The 21051-nt window shown below is 38.4% G+C and overlaps 1 protein-coding gene and 1 non-coding gene across 6 annotated transcripts in view; both read left to right on the top strand.

The window, feature by feature from the left end:
• Gtpx (phospholipid hydroperoxide glutathione peroxidase Gtpx) overlaps positions 1-21051 on the top strand; it is a 53710-nt gene that overhangs the window by 20414 nt on the left and 12245 nt on the right. For all 5 annotated transcript variants that reach the window (XM_081743254.1, XM_081743253.1, XM_081743252.1 and 2 more), the window contains exons 4-6: positions 3648-3795; positions 13664-13809; positions 17830-17914. In XM_081743254.1, the coding sequence (XP_081599380.1) occupies positions 3648-3795; positions 13664-13809; positions 17830-17914 (379 nt within the window). The remainder of the gene's footprint in view (positions 1-3647; positions 3796-13663; positions 13810-17829; positions 17915-21051) is intronic.
• TRNAL-UAG (transfer RNA leucine (anticodon UAG)) lies at positions 14795-14868 on the top strand. Its single transcript has one exon. It is a non-coding gene; the product is annotated as a tRNA-Leu (tRNA).

The raw sequence follows: 21051 nt of genomic DNA, 5'->3' as shown, positions 1-21051 counted from the left end.
CTCGCAGTCCTATCATTTCGACTGCAAACGTTTGTATGGCCCTCTTCCAATGACATTCTATCGTCTCACCGCTACGCGATATGTATTTGTGATGCCAAAACGATTTTACGTGCCGTTCAGGATGTCCGGTGAGTAAAGGCTAAGTAGTATAGTAAGTAAATGAGAAGCTCCCTGAGGGGGAAAAATATAGTTGCTTTGTTCTTTATATATAGACCCGGAAATTTGTACATCATGATCTGGAAAACTTGGAAAAGTCAGGAAATTTGTGCACACTAAATAAGTGGGAACCTTGACCTTAATATTCCATGTGCATGATTGTTTTCAGTGTTCTTCCGTTTCCTTCTACTTTCTTTATTCCACCATTTTATTCATTATCATCTCCCTTAGCTTTGATATATAATCGTGGGACGTTAAACTAGAAATTTTATATAATTTCAGAAACTTAGTATTTTGAAAAAATTGCAACACTAAAGATGATCGAATTTATTTTGACCACAGAAGCAATGACCAGTATTAGCAATGCCATGTATAAAATTTTGGAAGAAAACTCAAAGAAGGAACGACCTATTACGAAATAAATTTGTAAACAATTACATTTTTTAATGATAGAAAATTAACCGAAATTAAATATTAAGCTTAATGTCCGCATTATGTCGTTTAGAATGAAAGTGAAAAGTAAAAGTTGACACAATTACGTTTTAGTGAGAATAAGTTTCGTTTGGGTTATAACGTAACTGTAGGAATGTGGAAGGAATACAAATAAATGAGGGCACTAAATGGAGACTCTTTATCAAGACTAAAATGTGCCCTCGATGAAATGTAAAAACAACAGAAAGAAAGAAGTAGTAGAGGGCTATGTTTAGTTCCATTTTAAATATTATGACTGAAGAATGTGTTCGATATTACTGCCGCGTTTGATATTCTGTGTTCGATGTGTGCGTGTGTATCCTCGGGGCTCTTACGTTTCCTTCCACTTTTTTCATTTATTTCTCATCATCACCGTCTCCTTTAACCTAGCCGGCATAACCGAGAAACATAACACTGAAAGATTTAATTTCATTTTATTTTCATTACTACATGCCCTGTTTATTTGTTTGCTGAGCTGCCGAAAGCTGATTTTTTTTTTCTTATTCATCCCTTCCTGTATTTCAAAGGGGCTACAGTGGTTCAGTGGTAGAGCGCTCACGTGTGGGATGAAGAGTATTTGAGTTTAATCCCAGGTCACGTGAGTTCATGGTGGACATGATCATATCCACGATTTTTTTCAGGGTCTCTTCCCGCATTTTCATTCCACGAAATTCTTTCATAATTGTTCTTTTGCATTAAACCTCCGCCTCCTTGAGTCTAAAGAACATAATCAAGAGACGTGGGACGTTAAAGATTTCATTTTTAAAAAAAACTGCTTTTGATCTTATTATTGAATTGAAGTTCTGGTTTGCATCTAATAGCTCTAATGATACGTAATGCTGTAAAACAAATTTCCGAAGTACTATAGCTTGCCGAAATAGTACAAAAAATGATTCAGTTCCTCGATAACAAACAAACAAACAAAAAGAAAAAGTTACTTGTGCAATTTTTGTTGCATTATAGTAAAACAGTTATATTGTGTCTAATACCATTTGTGAAGCAAGACCCAAAATTTGTTGTTTGTATCCTCCACAATGATTGAAACTTGGTCATATGTCACGTAAATGAGCTGCTTTTGCTGTGATTGCAGAATGAAATAGAAGAAATGTAGATACCCTGTATGTACATCTTTATGGTCAAGTGGCTGAAGCAAATGCTTTGCGTGTACGTGGTCTTGGATTTGATTCCTACTGAGAGCACTTTTTTTTGAATATAAGTCGTGTTAAATAGAACCAAATAGCAAGCAATGATTCAAGAGACTCCGTGGAACTTCCGGTATAACTAGTTGACGAAATTAAAATCATATGAAATTCAACAAAGTGATAGTGTCTTGTAATACCAGGAAACTTGGAAGGTTATTTATAGTTTTGGCCTTGAAATGAAGAGTAGGCAGAATGATTATTAAATGTGAGATACGAGTAGAGAACAGAATTTCGATCATTGCGTGGAACTGATCTTACTCATGTAATTTAAATTATCTGAGTCTTTCTTTATTGAGAAAGGAAACTAGTAGAATCAATATTGAGTTGCAAGAGAATACTTAATGGATTACATGTTCGTGTACATGAATATTTGATCGATCACGAAGTGACCCAGAAATTATGGGATGAAAAGCTCTGTTTCAGTATTATTTAATGTATTTTCCGGCCACTAATTTAAGAGGGGCTATGTGCGGGTTTTCGGTGCAAATGGTCACGGGTTCAGTCTCCAATGGAATCTTAAATTTCCCGATGTTGAAGCAGTATCGTTAGGCAATTGAGAAGACATCTGAATTAACAAGTAACGAACTTTGTTCTAGAGAGCCAGAAATAATAGCACTTAGGATCCATACGCAGATCACACATTCGTTAGTTTAACGTATATCATATGGCTGGCCATAGCCTCTCGTGGGCTGTAAGTTCAATAAAATCGTGTCACATTTATCAGGCCTCAATGGTGGCGTCGAAAATAATTTTGTGCTGTTGCATTCATTTTAGTAGTTGGGTCGTTGCAACATTAAAATGCATTCTGTTATGACATTCCGATTTGTTTCTATGGTAATATGAATACAAGGTACTTAATCTTCACATCATTCATTAAACAGAACTCTGGTAAAATGCGCCACAGCTTTTGTCTAAATCCTCTGTAGTATGGATTATTATTTTACAGTGTCGTTCCTTCTGCACATGAAAGATCCGTGCAGAGGGAAAGAGGTCGTAGGATCCACCGGCCAACAACATGGCGTGAGTTTGATGACATTGGTACAAAATACAGTAAAGCCCTGATTGTTCACGGAATTGGGTGTAAAGAGCACCGCGGATAACCCGAAAAAAAGACTAAAAATGAAATGCAAACACACACACAAAATAACATTTCAGCATAAAAACTGTTTTATCGTACAAAAACATAAAATTTCTGAAACACTTCTACGTCTAAATCACTAAAATAAAGAACGATAAACAAAAAAACAATACTGTACTATAAACTTGTCAGTAATTTTCGATCTTCGCATTGTAGGACCTACTGTATTTTCCCGGTTATTGACTTTGATATTTTCAGTTCATAATTAACCCTCGGGTGGTCGCCCGCGGACCCTCACTTCGCAGTGAACAGTGAATGTACTTTACTACCACACAAATCACTCTTCCCAATTCCCGTTTCACATACCTTACAACAATCAGCTTCTGTTTATCAGAGTAGAGTTGCACTTCGAAACATGCAGTATTGTTGGAAATATGAGTTTTACTGCAGAGAGTCTGTTCGCTGCGACTACTTATGGAAAATAATTAAACACGACTGCAGTTTTTTTTTTTTTTTTGCATGGATAATCGGGGCTTTACTATACAGTTTTCTTGATGAAACGTGGGAAGATGTAATATTTAGTTAGATAAAATAATTTGGTACAATTTGACGAAAGTATCTCATGGGTTTGGAATCTAGTGTTATAGAGCATCGGGTTTAATATTAAACAATCATGTATCAGAAACTGAAAACTGTAATTTATACTGGTAATACTACTAATACTTTTCTTTATTTTCCAGGGACCACGTATGTATTATAGTGAATGTGGCAACAAAGTGTGGTCTGACGGCTACGAACTATAAAGAACTTGTGGACTTACATAACAAGTACCATGATAGTAAAGGCTTGCGCATATTAGCTTTTCCATGCAACCAGTTCGCTAATCAGGTGAGTTCTCTTGCAATAAGTACGCTGTAACGTTAAATGTTCTTTCAAACTTTATAATGGTTCTTCTTGTGCAATGCCTATTTTGCCGTGTATGATAGTAGCTAATTAAGATTATACCTTGATAAACCCGAAGGTTTGTTAATTGTTGTAGAAAGAGCTACTCAATCCAGACCAGTCATAATTAAGGTCACGTCTTTCCCAGAGATCCTATCACTTTCGAGGATAGTGTTCTACCCAACAAGGTCTTCGTTATACTAAATACTTTTCCCGCATGTACGTTTCCAGAGTTCAAAGATCCAATCACCTTCCTTCGAACCCACACATTACCTAAATGATGCTAGCAACCGACCCTTCTGCCAGAATAACCTATCCTTCAATGCCATCAATGTGTCCTTCGACGTTACCTTTGTTCAAAAGTTCTCAAAGCAACCCTTGGTAGACGATGTGTATCTTATTGAAACTCCTTTTTAAAAAATAGAAGTCACACAATTTCTAAAGCTCATTCGAGCTAACACGATCCTGTTTTATTAAATTTTCATGGTTGTAATTAACTTCTGTAGGGGAGGCCGGGGTAATAAAAGACACGGCCAAAAAAATACCTTAAATAGAAAATCAAAATTATCAAAAAAATAAGTAATGGCAACGTCAATACCTTTACTCTCCTACTCCACTTGCACTTATGAACTAATATGAGTTTTTATATTGTCACGCTATGAAAAAATACCTTCACTGTAAACGTACTGTAGAGGTTCGTGACTGTTTTAAAATAACATTTTATTGTGAAAAGTGAGTTACAAATGTAGTAATGACTGCTATGTAACTTTGTGACTAAGATTATGAAGATTAATGTGAAATTTTTAAAAATGCTGAAACATTGCATTTCAGGTCAATTGAGGGCATGTCTCTTATTACCTCTTTTAGAAATTTTGAAGGGGTAGTAAGAGACAGCTTTCTCTTATTACCCCAGTTCAACTTTATGTTTATTTAGCGCATGTGACGAGTATAACCTGTTATCTTTTGTAGATAGAAAGTAAATAGGAAAATTCCTACTATAGCGATTCAGTCAGAGTCTGTGCATAGATAATGACAGTGGAGAGTATGCTTTGGATCAAGTAATTTCATCATCAGCTGGTGAAAGTTTGCCAGGAGAAATTGATCCAACCAGAGCAGAATCTTGCTTAGAAATATATTACGCCGTGTACTACGATCTTGACTGGATATTGGGAGGGTTATTGCTTTCCCAGATGGAAGAACCGTGCAAGGTTAAATTTTTGAAGAAAGAAAGAAAAAAAAAACTAAGTGGGTTCAATTGGCCTACCTATGATGACATTCAAACAGTGACATCTAAATTTGTTTTTATGAACCTATCAAACTGGGTGGAAATGGCCATTCCAGATTTCCAGAGGATAGCTGAAAAAAAAATCGTTGTAGGAAAGTAAAAAAGGACTTTTGAAACCAAAATAGAAAGATTAAATATGACTCCTCTTCTTTTGGTAGGCCTAGGTGTTTGTAGGACTATTCGTAATATTTGCTAAACTCATGTCTATATTCCAACAGTTCTTTTTGGCCTATACATTTTTCCTACGTTTGTTTAAGTGGTCCAGCCTAAGATAATTAATTAGGCCTACCTGCTGTAATTATGTAAGGCTAAAATTTAAATTACATTTATGAGGTTTTTAAATGTTAACTTGGATTTTACATAGGCTAGCATGACATTTCCAAACTTTTGTACATTTTCCAATGATCTTTCGACTGTACATTGTAAAAGGTTTAATATTCGTCTTACATATTTTTCGAAAATGTAGTTTTACATAGGCTACATTTTACATATAAAATTTGGACAACAATAGGTTTACAACATTTTTCAATGTTCTCTTCATGTATGATTACAATTTAATAGCTTTTTCAATCCATTTAAGGTAGCTAAAACTATTTTTCAAATGCGATGTTTTTTCGTTGAGAATTTAAGCACTTTTCAAGTTCATTTTCGACATTCTCCAGAAAATATCTTGTCAGCATTTTTTATTTTTTTATTTGGTAGTGAGAGTTTTGTCTATGATGTATCTAGATTCCGTAAAACGCAACTATACTTTGTTTCAATGGTTTTTGATATTTAATACTCAGGCAAATAAATTTTCCGAACGAACTATTGAATTTCCTTTTTTAAATTTTGATATTTCGGGAACATATTTACATATTTCCGATTTGAAAAAAGTAAATTGTTCAGAATTGTCTGAAGATTTTTTCTTTAAACCACTACTCATTTTCTGTTCTACGTGTATGAGTAATGAGAGCCCTCTCTCTTATTACCGCTTAGGGGTAATAAGAGACACTGACTTTAACAAAATTTTTCGTGATTTTTTTTTGTGTGTGTGTGTGAAAAAGCAACTGAAAAAATGTGTTAATACATCAACAGGTTTCATTTTTTAGTACATATTTTTTTTTCTAGTGCAAGAAATCAATGCAAGTGCAAGAATATTTTTTTTGTCTCTTATTACTCCGTTTGTCTCGTATTACCCCGGCCTCCCCTACTTTTCTTTCCTTTAGTGTTAGATTATGTTGTTTAATTTCCTAAAACTAAGGACAAGAGAACGAATGAAAATCTCTGACCTGCGCAGATGTACACAGACATGTAGGCATCAGAAATGGATGTATACTCACTGACAAAAGTATCTGAAGCACCAAGAAGAATCGTGCAATTTGGTAGATGCGTAGGTAGATAGGTAGGAGGGTAGTGCAAACGATTATGAATTTCAAAGATCGGGAACATCGCGAATAATCACCAGAGGGCAGTAATGTTAGTAGTAAGGTATTCCCTTGATTGTGTCAGTCAGTTGTGAAGCATGAGAGAGTGAATTAGCGAAGTGCAGGAAGGAAAGAAACACATAATGCCTCGTCGCCGCATTAAACAGCATTACCATCATTTGACGGCGTTCTAAGGGACTGGATTGTGAGATTGCACGAGGCCAAGTGGGCATTTCGATGTGATTGTAGCCTGATGTACGAGCCAGTGAATACATGAAGGCACCACTAACACATGACGTGAAGATCCCGATCGACTACGACCGACCGCAACATGGAAGGAACGTTGCATTGTGTGTAAAGCATTACGTAATTCTGTAACGTCTGCAATTGCTATCCGGACACTACTAGTGGACTTTTGACAATGCTCACACTATGTATCGCCGACTGATATCAGCTGGAGGTAACCACGGTGGCTCAGTGGTAGAGCGTTCACCTCTGATGCATGGGGTCCCGGGTTCAAACCCTGCTTCCGCCAAGTGAACTTTGTGGTGGACAAACACTGTGTGCGTGGGTTTTCTCGGGGTTCTCCCGTTTCCTCCCATTTTCTTCATTCCACCATTTCGTTCATTTTTTATAATTACCGTCTCCTTTAACCTAACCGGCATAACCGTGGGACGTAAAACTCAAAGATTTCATTTCATTTCATTTTGATATTAGCTGGATTGCGGGTACACCATCACTGCATAGGTTGCCATTAACACACACAAACGACAGTGTGTGGAGTGGTGTCACACTCGGGCAGCATGCAATCGTCATGAATAATAGCGGATCGTTCAGTGGTCTCGAGTGTGCATTACGACAAATGATCGTCGTGTGCATGTGTGACGGTGCCGGCGAAGAATTCACATCTAGCCAATGTTGCGGAACGGCACACCGGCGTTACTCCTGACACCATGATATGGAGACCTATTGCGTATGACTTTCGGTCACTTCTCATAGTAATTCGTGAAACTTTGATGGAACAGCGATACATGGTTGAGATTCTGCGTCCGCATGTGTTACCCGTGTTACTTCTCCTGCGGGAACACACGGTTACAATCTTTCAACAAGATAATGTTCGTCTACATACGACACCTGTGTCTGTGGATTGTACGTCGTGTGATGTTTTTTTCCTAATCAAAAAGTTCACCTAATCTCTTCCAATTGAGCCGTTTCCGTTTGTAACCAGCTCGGACGCTACTGCCAATCTGCAAGATCTCGACGCGCAGTTACAGCGGGTATGAACAGATTGGGCGTGAGCAACGATGCGAAGACCCTGTGACTCACTTCCAAGCAGTATCAACCCATGTATCCTTGCTCGAGCGGTGCTGCAACTTACTGATATACAACATGTATTACTCTTGTACAACCAAACCCGATGTCGAATTGATCTAATATTATAATAATTACAATACAATTGTATGACCTTGGAGCCTCGTGAGGTTTCATTTCATTCTCTTTGTTGTCAGTGATTGTATTTCTAACGACTGCTATGCGAGCGACCATGGATAAGTTCCTCCCTGAGTTTGGCGATATTCTAAGCCATCCATAGTGTGGGAACACTGTACAGCAACTGTACACGAGGAAAGCGTACGGCCTCCTGTGCCACTTCTCATCTTTATGGTATTAGGTGTTGCATCGCTCTTTCTATTCGATCATCGCACGTCCCTGAAACTTCATTATCGAAAATTGTTAGTATTTGCTTTTCTTTGTGACTACCTGTCACAATTATGAAGATCAGCTGGAAAAAGTCAGTCTTATGTAACATGAGAAAAGAAGAGTGCACAGAGGAAGTCATCAGTTTTCATTCTCCATTATAAATATATCGAGATCCGTGGATTACCAAGGATTCTCGTTGTATGAGTAGACTATGATGTGAAGTCTTAAGTGCCTGCTAAATCAACGCAGTGGTTGAACTTTTAACAGAACAAGTGCAATTTGTCGGCAACAAACAGTAGGGTGGAGCGTATTGCACTTTTGTTGGAAATTCGATGACGGCTAGTGCGGAAAAGGTGCCATTAGTGGCACCGACCTTACTGATTAAAAAAAAAAATGGACAACCCCTTACCCTGCTCCAACGGACTTAAAGTTTTTTAAGTGTTTGGTTAGGCAACACGCACAATACCAATGACAGAAAAGCTACTTGTGGTCGTTTTTAGAGTTACCTGATGGCTATAATACAATTATTTTATTAAAAGAAACTTGTAGCAATGCCAGTAAATAATTTAAAAATGTTTATGAGTCAAAGTGCAGCCATATTAGCTCAGTTGTTGGAATTAATGTCCAGATTTTGTTTGGAATGCCACGTTAACGATGATTATAGGCATAGTCCTTGATATAACACGATTTTCTTTGTGCATCTCTTCGCTTATTTTGCTCTGTACGCAAAATAACCCAGAACTCACCATGGGAAGGTGGTTGCACATCGAGTTCCGCCCAACCAATTACCCTGTAGACATACGTTGACATTTGACCTTAGGTTACGTAGTTCTTCTTGGTCTCTAAGCGGGGCATTCTTGTTCTAGACTTCAGTTTGGCTCTAACGTAGATATCTCTTGCGTTCTGGCCGCACTTTTTCGACGCTGCCTCGGACACCAGCTTCACTGTGCGTTCCACAGCATGACTATGGCAAGAGAATGTTGTTGTTAGAGTAGCTGAAGTTCGGATGTTTTCTTCAAGCTGATCCGTTATGTTTCGTGTGATTGGTGGCTCTGTTAGACATTTAGGCCAATTAATCATGTCGTAGTAATTTTCAGCTGTAAAGTTTAATTTCGGGACAATGAAGTCACGTGGGCGGCTTGATCCCGGAGTCTTCTGGCTGCGGCACTTTTTTATCCTTCTCCAGCCTAACGTTCGAATATGCGGATTTTCATCTGCTGTCCTCGCTATCAGCAGGTTTTCATGATGAGCGTAGTATCCATTTGTTTGTAGAACAGAATGAACTACGTAGTTGTAGATTTTCTGGCAGAAAACGTGATAGCTTAACTATGCTAAACAGATGCATGGCGCCTATTTCGCACGAAGGATTTCGCCGTATTGAAAACCAGACGGGAGCGTATACTTTAACAATGTAGTGGCAAAGTAGACACAAACTTGACTAGGTTTATCAGTACTGATGTAGTGGCGAAGCATCCTACAGGCCAATGTAAGCCATCGTGAATGCGATAATGGTCCTGGTCTTCCGTTTGCTAGATCGGTAGTACACATTCCTGTAGCAACAGGCTCACAAATTTCAAAGAGATAATTCTGGTCGGTGCTTAAACCATCTGTTTTTTTCCATTTCAGACACCCATTCAACGGGAATGGGTGTAAAGACGACGATCGGTGAACGTTCACAATCCTTTAATTTCTTTCCAATCGGGCCGGAAAAAGCGTTGGGTCCGGTCGTCCCACCATCCAATTCGGTAACCAGGTGTCGAAATGGCAACTCGTTGGTATGAAGAAGGCAAATGAGATGCTGCAGTTCCTTTCCTAGGGATCTTTGTATCTGACTTATCACGCCGTTATCCCATCCTGTGTTCGTAGCTTCACCATCGCTGCCGACTGCCTCAAGACTTGACACGTCGTGCTGGTTCTTCGGTAATATCCTTGCCAGTGCCTGACTTAGGTGTAGCATGACCCAAATATTCTGAACCGGGCTCCGATAGAATTGTGATATGCTTTTCTGTAACCTCTCGTCTTCGTAGTTTGCCGTTAATTTTTTTTCTTGCACAAGAGTTGCATCATTTTTTCCGTCGAAGTAGATATTTGTAATCGCCCGGCCTAGGTGAGCCTTTTTTTTTCTGGTTCTTCTCACCCAGTTTATCTTTTCCTCTTCGTACCTTAGATCTGTCAACAACAAGAATTTTGTCCTCTGGCGTTATGAGTCTTGCGTCCTGAAGTACGGCAGAAGCGATCAAAGCAACCTGTCTGTCTGAAGCTCCAGTTCTAAACGCTGCCTCCGTTGTATTTTGAAGACAGATGTGCTTTCGGCTATGTTTACTTCTTGGTCGCGCCTCGAAGTCAGATCCCGACGTGCTTCCCGATTCAACAGCTTCGCTGGATTCCCTGACGACGCCAGTATCTTTGACCTGTGCCTATGCCTAATCCCACTAGTTGATGGACTTGCTTCAACACTTCCAGCGTCTTTCTTGGTTCTCTGTCCCTTAAATCTGCTCACTTTACGGGAAAACATCTTTGACAGAGATTTGCTTGTTCGGACGTCAATGTTACCAATGCTCATTTTCCATGATGTTCTCTGGTCCAAAAGAAACTTGAATTCTTGTTTTGGAATCTTTCGTTTCCTCTCACAGTTGCAATCTTCGGCGGTTTTACATTTGCAAGACGCAATATCAAAAAGAGACTTTTCCGCGTCTGCAACAAAACCTGCACGAAGTGTTGCTTCTTGTCCTGTCGGCTGAAATGTTTTTCCTTGGTGCGACACTTATTATAAAATGTTTTCAGCATGTCAACAACTATCTTTTCTGAAACCACAGGAATGCTTGCTTTACGCCAAATATGTACAACTCTTTGTCCAACTAGTTTACAAATGTCAGTCACTAGTAATTTAGTTACACTTTCGTCACCACTTAAACCACTTCAAAACCAATGATAATGTCGCATAACGTCAGCGTACGTGGGTAACTGCACTTCACTCATTTCACTTGGAGTGCCAAATAAGCCTCGTTTCACACTTTCTCGCGTTGGTCTGCTATGAGGCTTTTTCTTCATCTTGCCTTCGATTGCTTCCGAACTTGGAAACCAAAGTATACAAAATGTCTCTGAATCGTATCGCACTAAGAAGACTGTAGCTTTAGGTACAATGCACAAACTCTCTGTCTTAACAGAAACAGTAGCGAACGAAAACCGTTAAAGCTTAAGCTGCAATAAACTGGTCTGTTGGATTGGTTGGCCGAAGTACACAATATTTATACCACCGCCTAACTTCGAGCGAAAATATTCTAGAAATGTCGGCGTAGGTTCTGGAGCCAACGAGGCGAGCGGGAGGTGCGCGAATCTACTAGACGGAGCCGGACGTTGCGACGTTCGAAGAGCGTGGCCAAAGTAAGCAACCACGAAGTTGAGTTGATTGTGGGTTTAACGTCCCGTTCAGCAGCGAGGCTATATGAGACGTGGACCTACTGATTAACGTGGAATCTGAACTACATGAGCTCCCGCCGGGGCAACCACGAAGTTGTGTAGCCTACAGCTAGATGGCATTTGCTGTCGGTGTACATAACAAGCGAAGAGTTGCCAAAAACAAATCATGTTATATCAAGAGCTATGCCTATAATCATCGTTAACGTGGCATTCCAAACAAAATCTGAACATTAATTCCAACAACTGAGCTAGTATCGCTGTACTTTGACTCATAAATATTTTAAAATTATTTACTGGCATTGCTACAAGTTTCTTTTAATAACATAATTGTATTATAGCCATCAGGTAACTCTAAATACGACCACAGGTAGCTTTTCTGTCATTGGTGTTGTGCGTGTTGCCTAACCAAACACTTAAAAAACTTTTAAGTCCGTTGGGGCAGGGTAAGGGGTTGTCCAAAAATTTTTTTTTTAAAATATGTAAGGTCGATGCCACTAATGGCACCTTTTCCGCACTAGCCGTCATCGAATTTCCAACAAAAGTGCAAAACGCTCCACCCTAACGAACAGTCTATAGAGGTGAAACTCTAGTTCGAGGTATGGTGGAGAGCAAAATTTCACGACGAGCAAGGAATTTGGTGTATATGGATAGTAAGAATACTTTCAGTTAGCCAACTTGTGTGTAATCTTGTATTACAGTGCAATCTGTCGGTGTGTTAATATCCGAAGGCAGATTCTAGCTCAGAGCTGTCCAAATGGCGGTCCGCCAGACCATTTTGTGCGGCCCACAAAGCTCTCACGACATACGATTGTTATTACTGATAATATTTTCATTTATATTTATTCATTCTTTTAATGTTTCACTCTTCTTTCGAAATAAGGCATTCATTTAGTGCTTCTGTACAACAAAAAGGCCCGGACATCCAAGGCAGCAGTGGAGTCCGTAATGTAGCTATAGAGAAGGCATCGTTGCAGAAAGGAACGATTACTTCAATTAACCAAACCAAACTAACCATACCAATTCACCATGAAAATTGTGAAGAATCGCTTCAGAAGCTGTCTTGGAGATTCTTCTCTTTTACATCATCTGTGGCTCGCAACAACAGGATTGGATGTAGATATCCCAGCCCTTGTAAACTCTCCTAGTCACCCTCATTTATCACATTGAATGTAATATTTCAAATACATTTTTATAATTTTCTTTTGTAGCGTAATAATAACAATATTATTATTATTATTATTATTATTATTATTATTATTATTATTATTATTATTATTATTATTATTATTATTATTATTATTATTAGCTGCGGCCCTCCACCTTGCTAGCAAAGACGGTTATGGCCCTCAGGCTCATTATAATTGGACACCACTGTTCTAGCTCATCTACTCCTAATATAGTTAGTTGGACCACTAAGCCAATTATGCAGGAGTAAGGGGGCCAGTTACTTTCCCTATGGTTCAAAAAAGGGATATGGCTAGTTGGAGGAGGGGAACTGTTTGCGAATTAGAATTAGGGGTACCACGTGTACAGGAATTGTGTAATTATGGATTCAATACCCAAGTAGTCGCTTGTATACGTCAATTAACATTTTTCTGATATAAAGCACTCTGATGATTTTCTACATTATCAAGAGACAAGAATCTTCGCATAGGTTTTACAAGGCAGTGGAAAAAGAGAAAGGAAAAAGTAAGTTCTTGGATCACAAGTGAATGTGAGCCTCGTTGAAGGTTGCAACTGAGAGTCTGAGTCGTCATGAGCCTCATTACGATTAATGAGCATAAGTCCCATGCAGAATAGCGAGCCTGAGCCTGATTACAAAATGAATATCTAGCAGTGCGTTGTCTTTTATTGGTAACTGAAGAAGCGAGCTCGAGTAGCTCTCTACAATATTTCACCTTGTTAAATGCTGCAAGTATATTCGTATTACAGGTTAATTATTATAGAACTGTAAGTATTTTTGTTCATATCCATATTTTATACTCAAGTAATTGTTTCTTTGTAGGAACCTGGAACCTCAGAAGACATCGTGTGTTTTGCCACGAAACAGAATGCTTATTTCGACTTTTTTGAAAAAATCGATGTGAATGGGAGCAATGCCAGTCCGTTGTGGAATTTTTTGAAGAGCAAACAAGGTGGAACTTTGGGCAGGTATGATCAGTAATAAACTTTATTTTTGTTTCTTGTATTCCTCACTTTCTAATTTAACAAAAAAATAGATCTAATCAAAGAGAAATTTAGTTTCCGAAGAAAAATGTGCAGTGTTAAGAAAATTTTTATTCGTGAATAGCCTAATGGCTAGCACGCGTTCTGTCAGTATGTGTAATTCGGTTTCCATCCGTGGTGACAATACATGGAGATGGAATTTCACATTAGCTTCTGGATCCACACCTCATATAGCGTGGACACCAAAGAGGAACACACTACAATCAATAGTCGCTATAGTTGATTACGAATTGTTGTTTGTTGAAGTTTAGCATCCCTTTTCAGCGCCGACGTTGACCTACAGCTTAAGGTGGAATCGGGGACTCTGTGTAGCGTATGTGCACGCGTTAGACACTAGACCAGCAGGAAAATATCCAAGCTATGTGTAACATTTCTTGCTAATCTTTTCCATTTTAAAGTGTGATTGGACAGAGTTATCCGCGGAGAAACTGCTAATAATATTACTTGCGACTAGTTCTTCCTTTAGGTGGGTCAATGTTATAGATATAATAGGTCAATATTAGATATACAAATGTAATATAAAGAGTAAACAAGCTCGGTAGATATAAATTGAATTTTTTCTGTTATTAGACTTTTTCTCTATTTGTAAGAAGTGATACGTAATATGCTCTTTGAAAATTTTCCACACAGCGGTAATTTGAGCGCAATAGGAGTTTGACATTAAAACGTTCGGTTATATTATAGATGTCGGTTTTTGCTTGAATTTTTTCCCGAACTGACGAATTAGATGCCTGGTTACTCATCTGTTACAAGAGTATTGTCCCATTAATGGTATATGTATTTTGCCCCATGAATTGCGATATTTCTATGCACTATAATCACCCGCTGCACTGCTGACGTCTTCGTGTTGATGTCATTATTGTTCATCAATTGCAATGGTTTTCATCCTCTTTTCCTTTTATATCCCATGGCCCCGCGTAGCGTAGTCGCTAACGCTCTCGCCTTAGGTGCGAGCGGTCCCGGGTTCGATTCCCGGTGGGGGCAGTTGGTCGAAAAAGTGTAGAACTCTTTTTCAGACCAGCCACCCTGAATGAGGTTTTCCTCGGATTTCCTCATTCACACCAGACAAATGCCGGGGTGGTTAAAGGTCCCAGGCCACTTCCTTCCTTCCCCATCCTTTCTTTCTTCTCTTTCCCCCGGATTGTGTGCTCGCCGAGGGACGTCATCCCTCAAAACGTGAAGGGCTAAATGGTCTTAGATGCCGAAAGGCCGCTCCCTCCCTTGGTATAATTTATTTAAAGAAATGTCGTGACTATTTTAATTATTTCCAACGTTGTTCTTTCACCTATTTTATCCGGTACTTCTTGTGACTCCTTCTTCATTTCTACACGTAATGACCATGTATATAAACAGTATAATACTCCATACGAAACATTTCATTAAAAAGTTTTTTTTTTTAAAACTCTACTGAACGATCCAAAAATAACCTTTTATTCTTCAGTGTTTCTTTCCAATCTTTTATTTCTTGTTTGCACTTTATCCATAATTAATACTAATTAGGTATCGAAAACATAGCTACCTTCGTTCTTCTTGTTTCTACAATTGACTGTTTTCTTCATTGCAATTACCATTACTTTTTTATATATAGCGTTTTCAGATCCCGTGACGAAAACTGTATCATCTACGAACCGTATACGTAAGCCAACTACTTTGTACAGAAACTGTTTCCTCTGTAGAAACTTCTTTACTGTTTCTTCTAAACAAATATTGTATTAATTACTTCAGGAGCTAGCCATGACGAACTTACTTTCTAAATCGTTTTATAATTTTCTTAATCCTTAGCTCTTCCATTCTCTCCCAGCATAATTCCATTCATTCTGTTTATGTCAATAAAGATTTACATAATTTATTCTAGATAAACTGTACACTGGTCACTCCTAAATTAAAAAAGTACATGTGAACATATCTCAATGTACTCGGTAGACATGCATTCTTCATTATAATGTTAATTACAAGAGAATTACCAGTGGTTGCCGCAAATTCAAAAGAAAAAACGCTATATAATATTAAAGGTATTTTGTTAAAGGTTTCGAGATAGGCAACCTCACATGTATTTTAAAGAATTTCCGAAAGTCGGTCTGGGCTATTTAATTGGAAAGCAGTAAGCAATAGAAATGATTTGAAGTTAGAATTCACTGATATCTGCGAGGGCTAGAATTTGCAGAAAATTCTTGTATCTGCAACATATTATGCAAAACTGATTTCACCAATAGCTTTATATGAAAGTTCTAGAGCTAAAACGTATGTAAGACCTTGTATTCGTGTGAAAAATTTAAAGTAAATCGAAGTTGGTCGGCGGTATTGATTGTGCATTCTTAACATTTACATCCGCCCTCTCCCTCGCCAGATACACATTCATAGGGGTAATGCCTATCCTGCAGCTATCCCTAGCGTTTACTGTTTTGAAATTAAATGACTGGGTCCAGACTTCATTTTGGCTTCCTTCTGTTAATCACTTCTTTAATTGAAAAGTTGTACAGTGTCTAGTAACAATATACCTAGTATTTCTGTTATCATATTTTCATTAGTAACTTCGTAATAAATACATAAATAAAAAAATAAAAAAATGTTTTCAGTAACGTACGCTAGAGAAATTTTACGTCAGAAGTATAAGTTGATCCAGCATTTTAAAAACTATTGACGAAAGGGCAAGTGCAGTGAGTGTGTAGTTTTTCCTGGCAACTGTACCAAGATTGCACATAAGAGACCTCATCAAGGCGAAATTAAAATACCGCTAATTTTACAGTAATTACGTGTAATCTTCAAATAGATAAAAGAATCGATAAGAATAGATAATCGAAATCATCATTCATCATGATCGCCGTACGGGAACATCTTGTCCTGAACTTGAGAGAGTTCAGTTTACAAAATTAAAGCCAAAAACGGATATTTTATATATGATGTTAGTTTAACATCTCTAGTTACAGAATTCCTTCTGTCTTTACTGTTATATCGTGTAATGATTTTTGAAATAAGAAACTTGTGGATAGAGTTTTGTACGTTCTCCGTCTCGAATTTTAGCAATAATTGTTATACGTAGTTACAATGAAGTTTTAGTTTATTTATAAATTTTAAATAATAGTCTTGTTGAACGTTAATCTAAAAGCTCCATGAGCAGTTCATTTGAACAAACAAACAAACACTTTTCTATCGAATGACCGATTTTGTTTGATTCATGAATTTTTCAGGATACTTTCTTGAGAATGCAATAATTACATGGTCTTTCGTACTATAATGGGAAAACAAAGGTGAGTGTGGCAAAAACTTCGTTCGTTCTTTTTCTGGGGCCTTTCATCTCTAACTTTCACGGAGGCAAACTGAAGATTCGCAGGATGAAGAATTGCAAAATCAACTCTCAGTACGATTAGAAGATGATCCTGAGGGCGATCTTCGAGAGAAGCTACCAGAAATATACGGAAACGAGATCAATATGGTCTTCATTCATCAAGACAGAGCTTCACCACACATTTCAAGACGGTCCGTCACATTTTACCGGGATATGAAGGAACCATTCAACGAAATACGAGTGAGATCTTCAGATGAAAGACAGGACTTTCGTGGATTTGGACTTAGGAGGACTTCGGGCAATAGGGGTGTGACAACTGTAAGTGGACTCTGGAAAGTGTGAAAGCGGTGTGGAACAAGATCCGTGTTGTAGTTCTTCAATGAAGCCTTTTGCAATGGAAATTGTTGTCTTGCCATCTTTCGGAACCAAAGGAGACACATCGAGCACTTTCCCACCTGGTGCTATGTAGTTTCGTAACTACTTATGTATTTAGTAAATATACTTCGGTCACGCTTACGCGGAACAGCCTCTCCCTCTCTCTGTATATAATATACAGACATATAATATCTGTATCTATCTGTATAGAATATGTATCTGGGTGTTTTTCTAAGTTAAAATGTATAAAATATATACATTTCTTTTTTTTTTTTTTTTTTCAGTTTCATCAAATGGAACTTTACGAAGTTTATCATAGATAAGAATGGAGTACCAGTTGAAAGACATGGACCAAATGTCAATCCTTCGGTAAGTATATTACTAATAATATTTCTGTACTGTAACTGTACGCACTTCTCGAAATCATATACAATTCGTGGATAGAAACATTTACCAGGATGACCCATATCCCATTAGTGCTCTTCAAGAAGGAAGCGATTATGGTAACATTTAGTATCACGAATGGATTATTGGTTCGATCATAATATGCAGGCATCGCATGGGTCATGTATGGTGAAAGCCAAATATCTATACCTAAGTATATGTTTAGCACCCAGGGTAAGATGGACCTAGTGTGGGAGGGACATTGGAATAGATGAGAAATTATATGCATGTGATTATATAACATCAATAACCATGTTAAAAGAACGTATTAACAAATTACAGCAGAACTGACATAGATTCAGCTTATACATTAGGTTGTTTCAGGTTTATGGTAACGCATAACACATTAGCATGCCTGAGAAGTTATTGCAGGTAGTTCGAAAATACTGTGACTTGCAGGGGGGACGGTTGTTGTGGTTTCCAAAATTAATGCTTTTTGGGAGGTTTGCATTTGTATTCTTTCCGACGTTGATTATAGTTATAGCCAGATAAGTGAAGTGTATGACAGGTGGGGCTTCCAATATGGGGCATCCTAGATATCGGAGGTACGCTCGGATGCACAGTGGTTCAGGACGAGCAAAAGCCTGGCCGAAACCTATAATTTGTTATAACAATGTACGAAATGCTTATAAAGTCATAAATATGTGAGAATTGTATATTTATAGTACTAAGAATTAATGAATACGTTCATCGTTCAGTTGCACTAGCCTTATCTGTAGGAGAGAGTTAGTAAGAAATATTTGTAAACACTGATAAAGTACTGCGTATTCATATGCAATACGTCAGTACATTCACACGTACAAATCTGCACTACACTCACATATACATGTCTTCATTACACTCACACACATACTAATGAAAAACGAGAATTGATTTTGTCAACCACATTTGTACGTCAATCATCACTGTCACTGTCAACATCGCTGAATGCAGAGGGATGCTTTCATTATTTTGGCTGCTGGACGCCGCGTTTGCTCTTTCTTCTCCATGCTCCGACATCTTCAACAGTAGTCGTCCTTTGTGTGGCAAGCAACGTCTTTTCTTCCCGGTAACTACGTGCCTAATACTCGAAAGAAAGGGATCAGAAGTAATCAGAAGCATATGCAACATATCCTGATTCCCGAAATGTTCGTAGGTCTTTATTCCGTGCCTCCTATGCCTCTTCAGAAAGCTGACCTATTAGTAAAATGGCATTCTGTATCACAGCCGATCCATGAACAAGTATTTTGTAGACACTAGCAGGCATATAGAACCAACTGTAAAGATGAACAAAGAGTTTGGCTGTCTCCAGTGCATAACTGTCAAAAGCCTTGGGATCAACATCAATTCCAGAGTTGATTAGAGATAGTATCACCGAAAAACGTGTAATCAGTTGTTCAGAAATCCCCGTTATTTGTAAAGATTGGTGCGAGTCCGCAAAACATCTAGCAGTGTCCTGATCTTGCTTGTTCCACTACCTCCTGCTTTGGGTCTATCAACACTAAGGCCTACTTTTTCTCTAAACTGCTTCTGAATCTCATGTTTTTGTGATTCCGTTTAACGCCCACGATTGTTCCCTTTAGGCTAAAGGAAACAGATGATTAACGAAAGTAATGCTTATGAAATACTTGGTAGAATTTAGAACATAGGAGATTTAAAAAACACGGACACGGAATATCCCCTCATTGTCTAGAATAAAACCAAGAACGCCGAACATAGAGGGAGCGTGCTACCATTGAGTTACTATGCCCCAATAACCTGTTGTCCCTAAGAATACAGAATGAGTTGTGTCTTACGAAATTTAATTACTATTTCGAAATAATCATCAAACAGATTAACACGTAAATATACTTATTTTTCAGTACGTGTAAGTAATGGAAAAAATCGGATAAAAGTACAAAAATATCATTGAGCTGAGTGACAAAATAAGTTTCCGTCTTCTTCTTTGCGTATAACTCGATAACCGACAAATCAACAATGTGAAAAGTTTTAGTGATAGTCAGGTGTGTAGCCAGCAGGTTTTTGTAGGGGGGGGGCGTCGTTTTTGAAGGGGGGCCAGCTACAATGTACAAAACCAAAAAGAAATGTGTTACAGCTAGTGTTTTTGAGGCCTGAAAAAAACCGAAAATTTTGGTTTCCTTCCGGAAAACTAAAAACACTTTTTAGCTTTATTTATTTATTTATTTATTGCTTTTCTTCATAAATTATATTCCTGGTAGTTTTTATTACGTTTAACTAAGAACTACTGCCCCGGACCAAACATTATACCTTTGTACATAACTATTTCAATTTAAGCCCTTGTACGCAGAACCTATCTATAAAGGTAACCAACAAAGTTCCATCGTTTTCTCACCCAAAACCTTTGAACATCAATATGTCACCTAAGACGTACCTGAAAGATCAAAACTAGTCCCCATCACCATCGACGACCTACTGCCAACGTTCTAGAAGACTATGGATTCCATCGCAGTAGAACTTGGTGAGCTGTGAAGCGAAGAAAGTATCAAGTGCATTTTGAACTTCTTCTAGGGATTTTCGGTGATAGGATACTTATGTGTCGGGTGGGGAGGATTGCGTGCTACAGTGAAATTTAGAGCTGTGTCGGTGGTAGTTCACTACCAGAAGGGCCACCCCTACCGAATTGGTCTAAATGGAGTAGCCAGACGAAGAGTGTTCTGGGAGAAGGCAGCAGTTCTCCAGTAGCCAAGTTGGCGGAAATCATAGTGATTGGTACGGCAACTTGGACATTAGTCCCAGGCGTGGTCAGAGTGACTTTAACGGCTGGGATACTGCTGGGTGGAAGGCAACGGGAAACCACCACTTTATTTTCCCTAGTTTGCTAGCAGCGAAAAGAGAACATATGAACAATGGTCTTTCGCAGGTCAAAATGTAGTTCGGAGGTAAAATATCCCCCCATTCGGATCTCCTGGAGGGGGATGGCTTGGGAAGGACTATTGGACGAGAAAGTAATAATGGGGGGAAGACAAACAGAGAAAGAGAGACAAGGAAGAGCAAAAGATTTAGGATAGGGACATGGAACGTACGTACTATGTTACAGGGAGGAAAATTAGAAAATCTTAAAG

Source organism: Thermobia domestica, chromosome 16, assembly GCF_964235325.1.
Source record: "Thermobia domestica chromosome 16, izTheDome1.hap1.1, whole genome shotgun sequence".
Taxonomy (NCBI): Eukaryota; Metazoa; Arthropoda; class Insecta; order Zygentoma; family Lepismatidae; genus Thermobia; species Thermobia domestica.
Note: the sequence above shows the minus strand (reverse complement) of the source record. Positions and strands in the feature narration are given on the sequence as shown.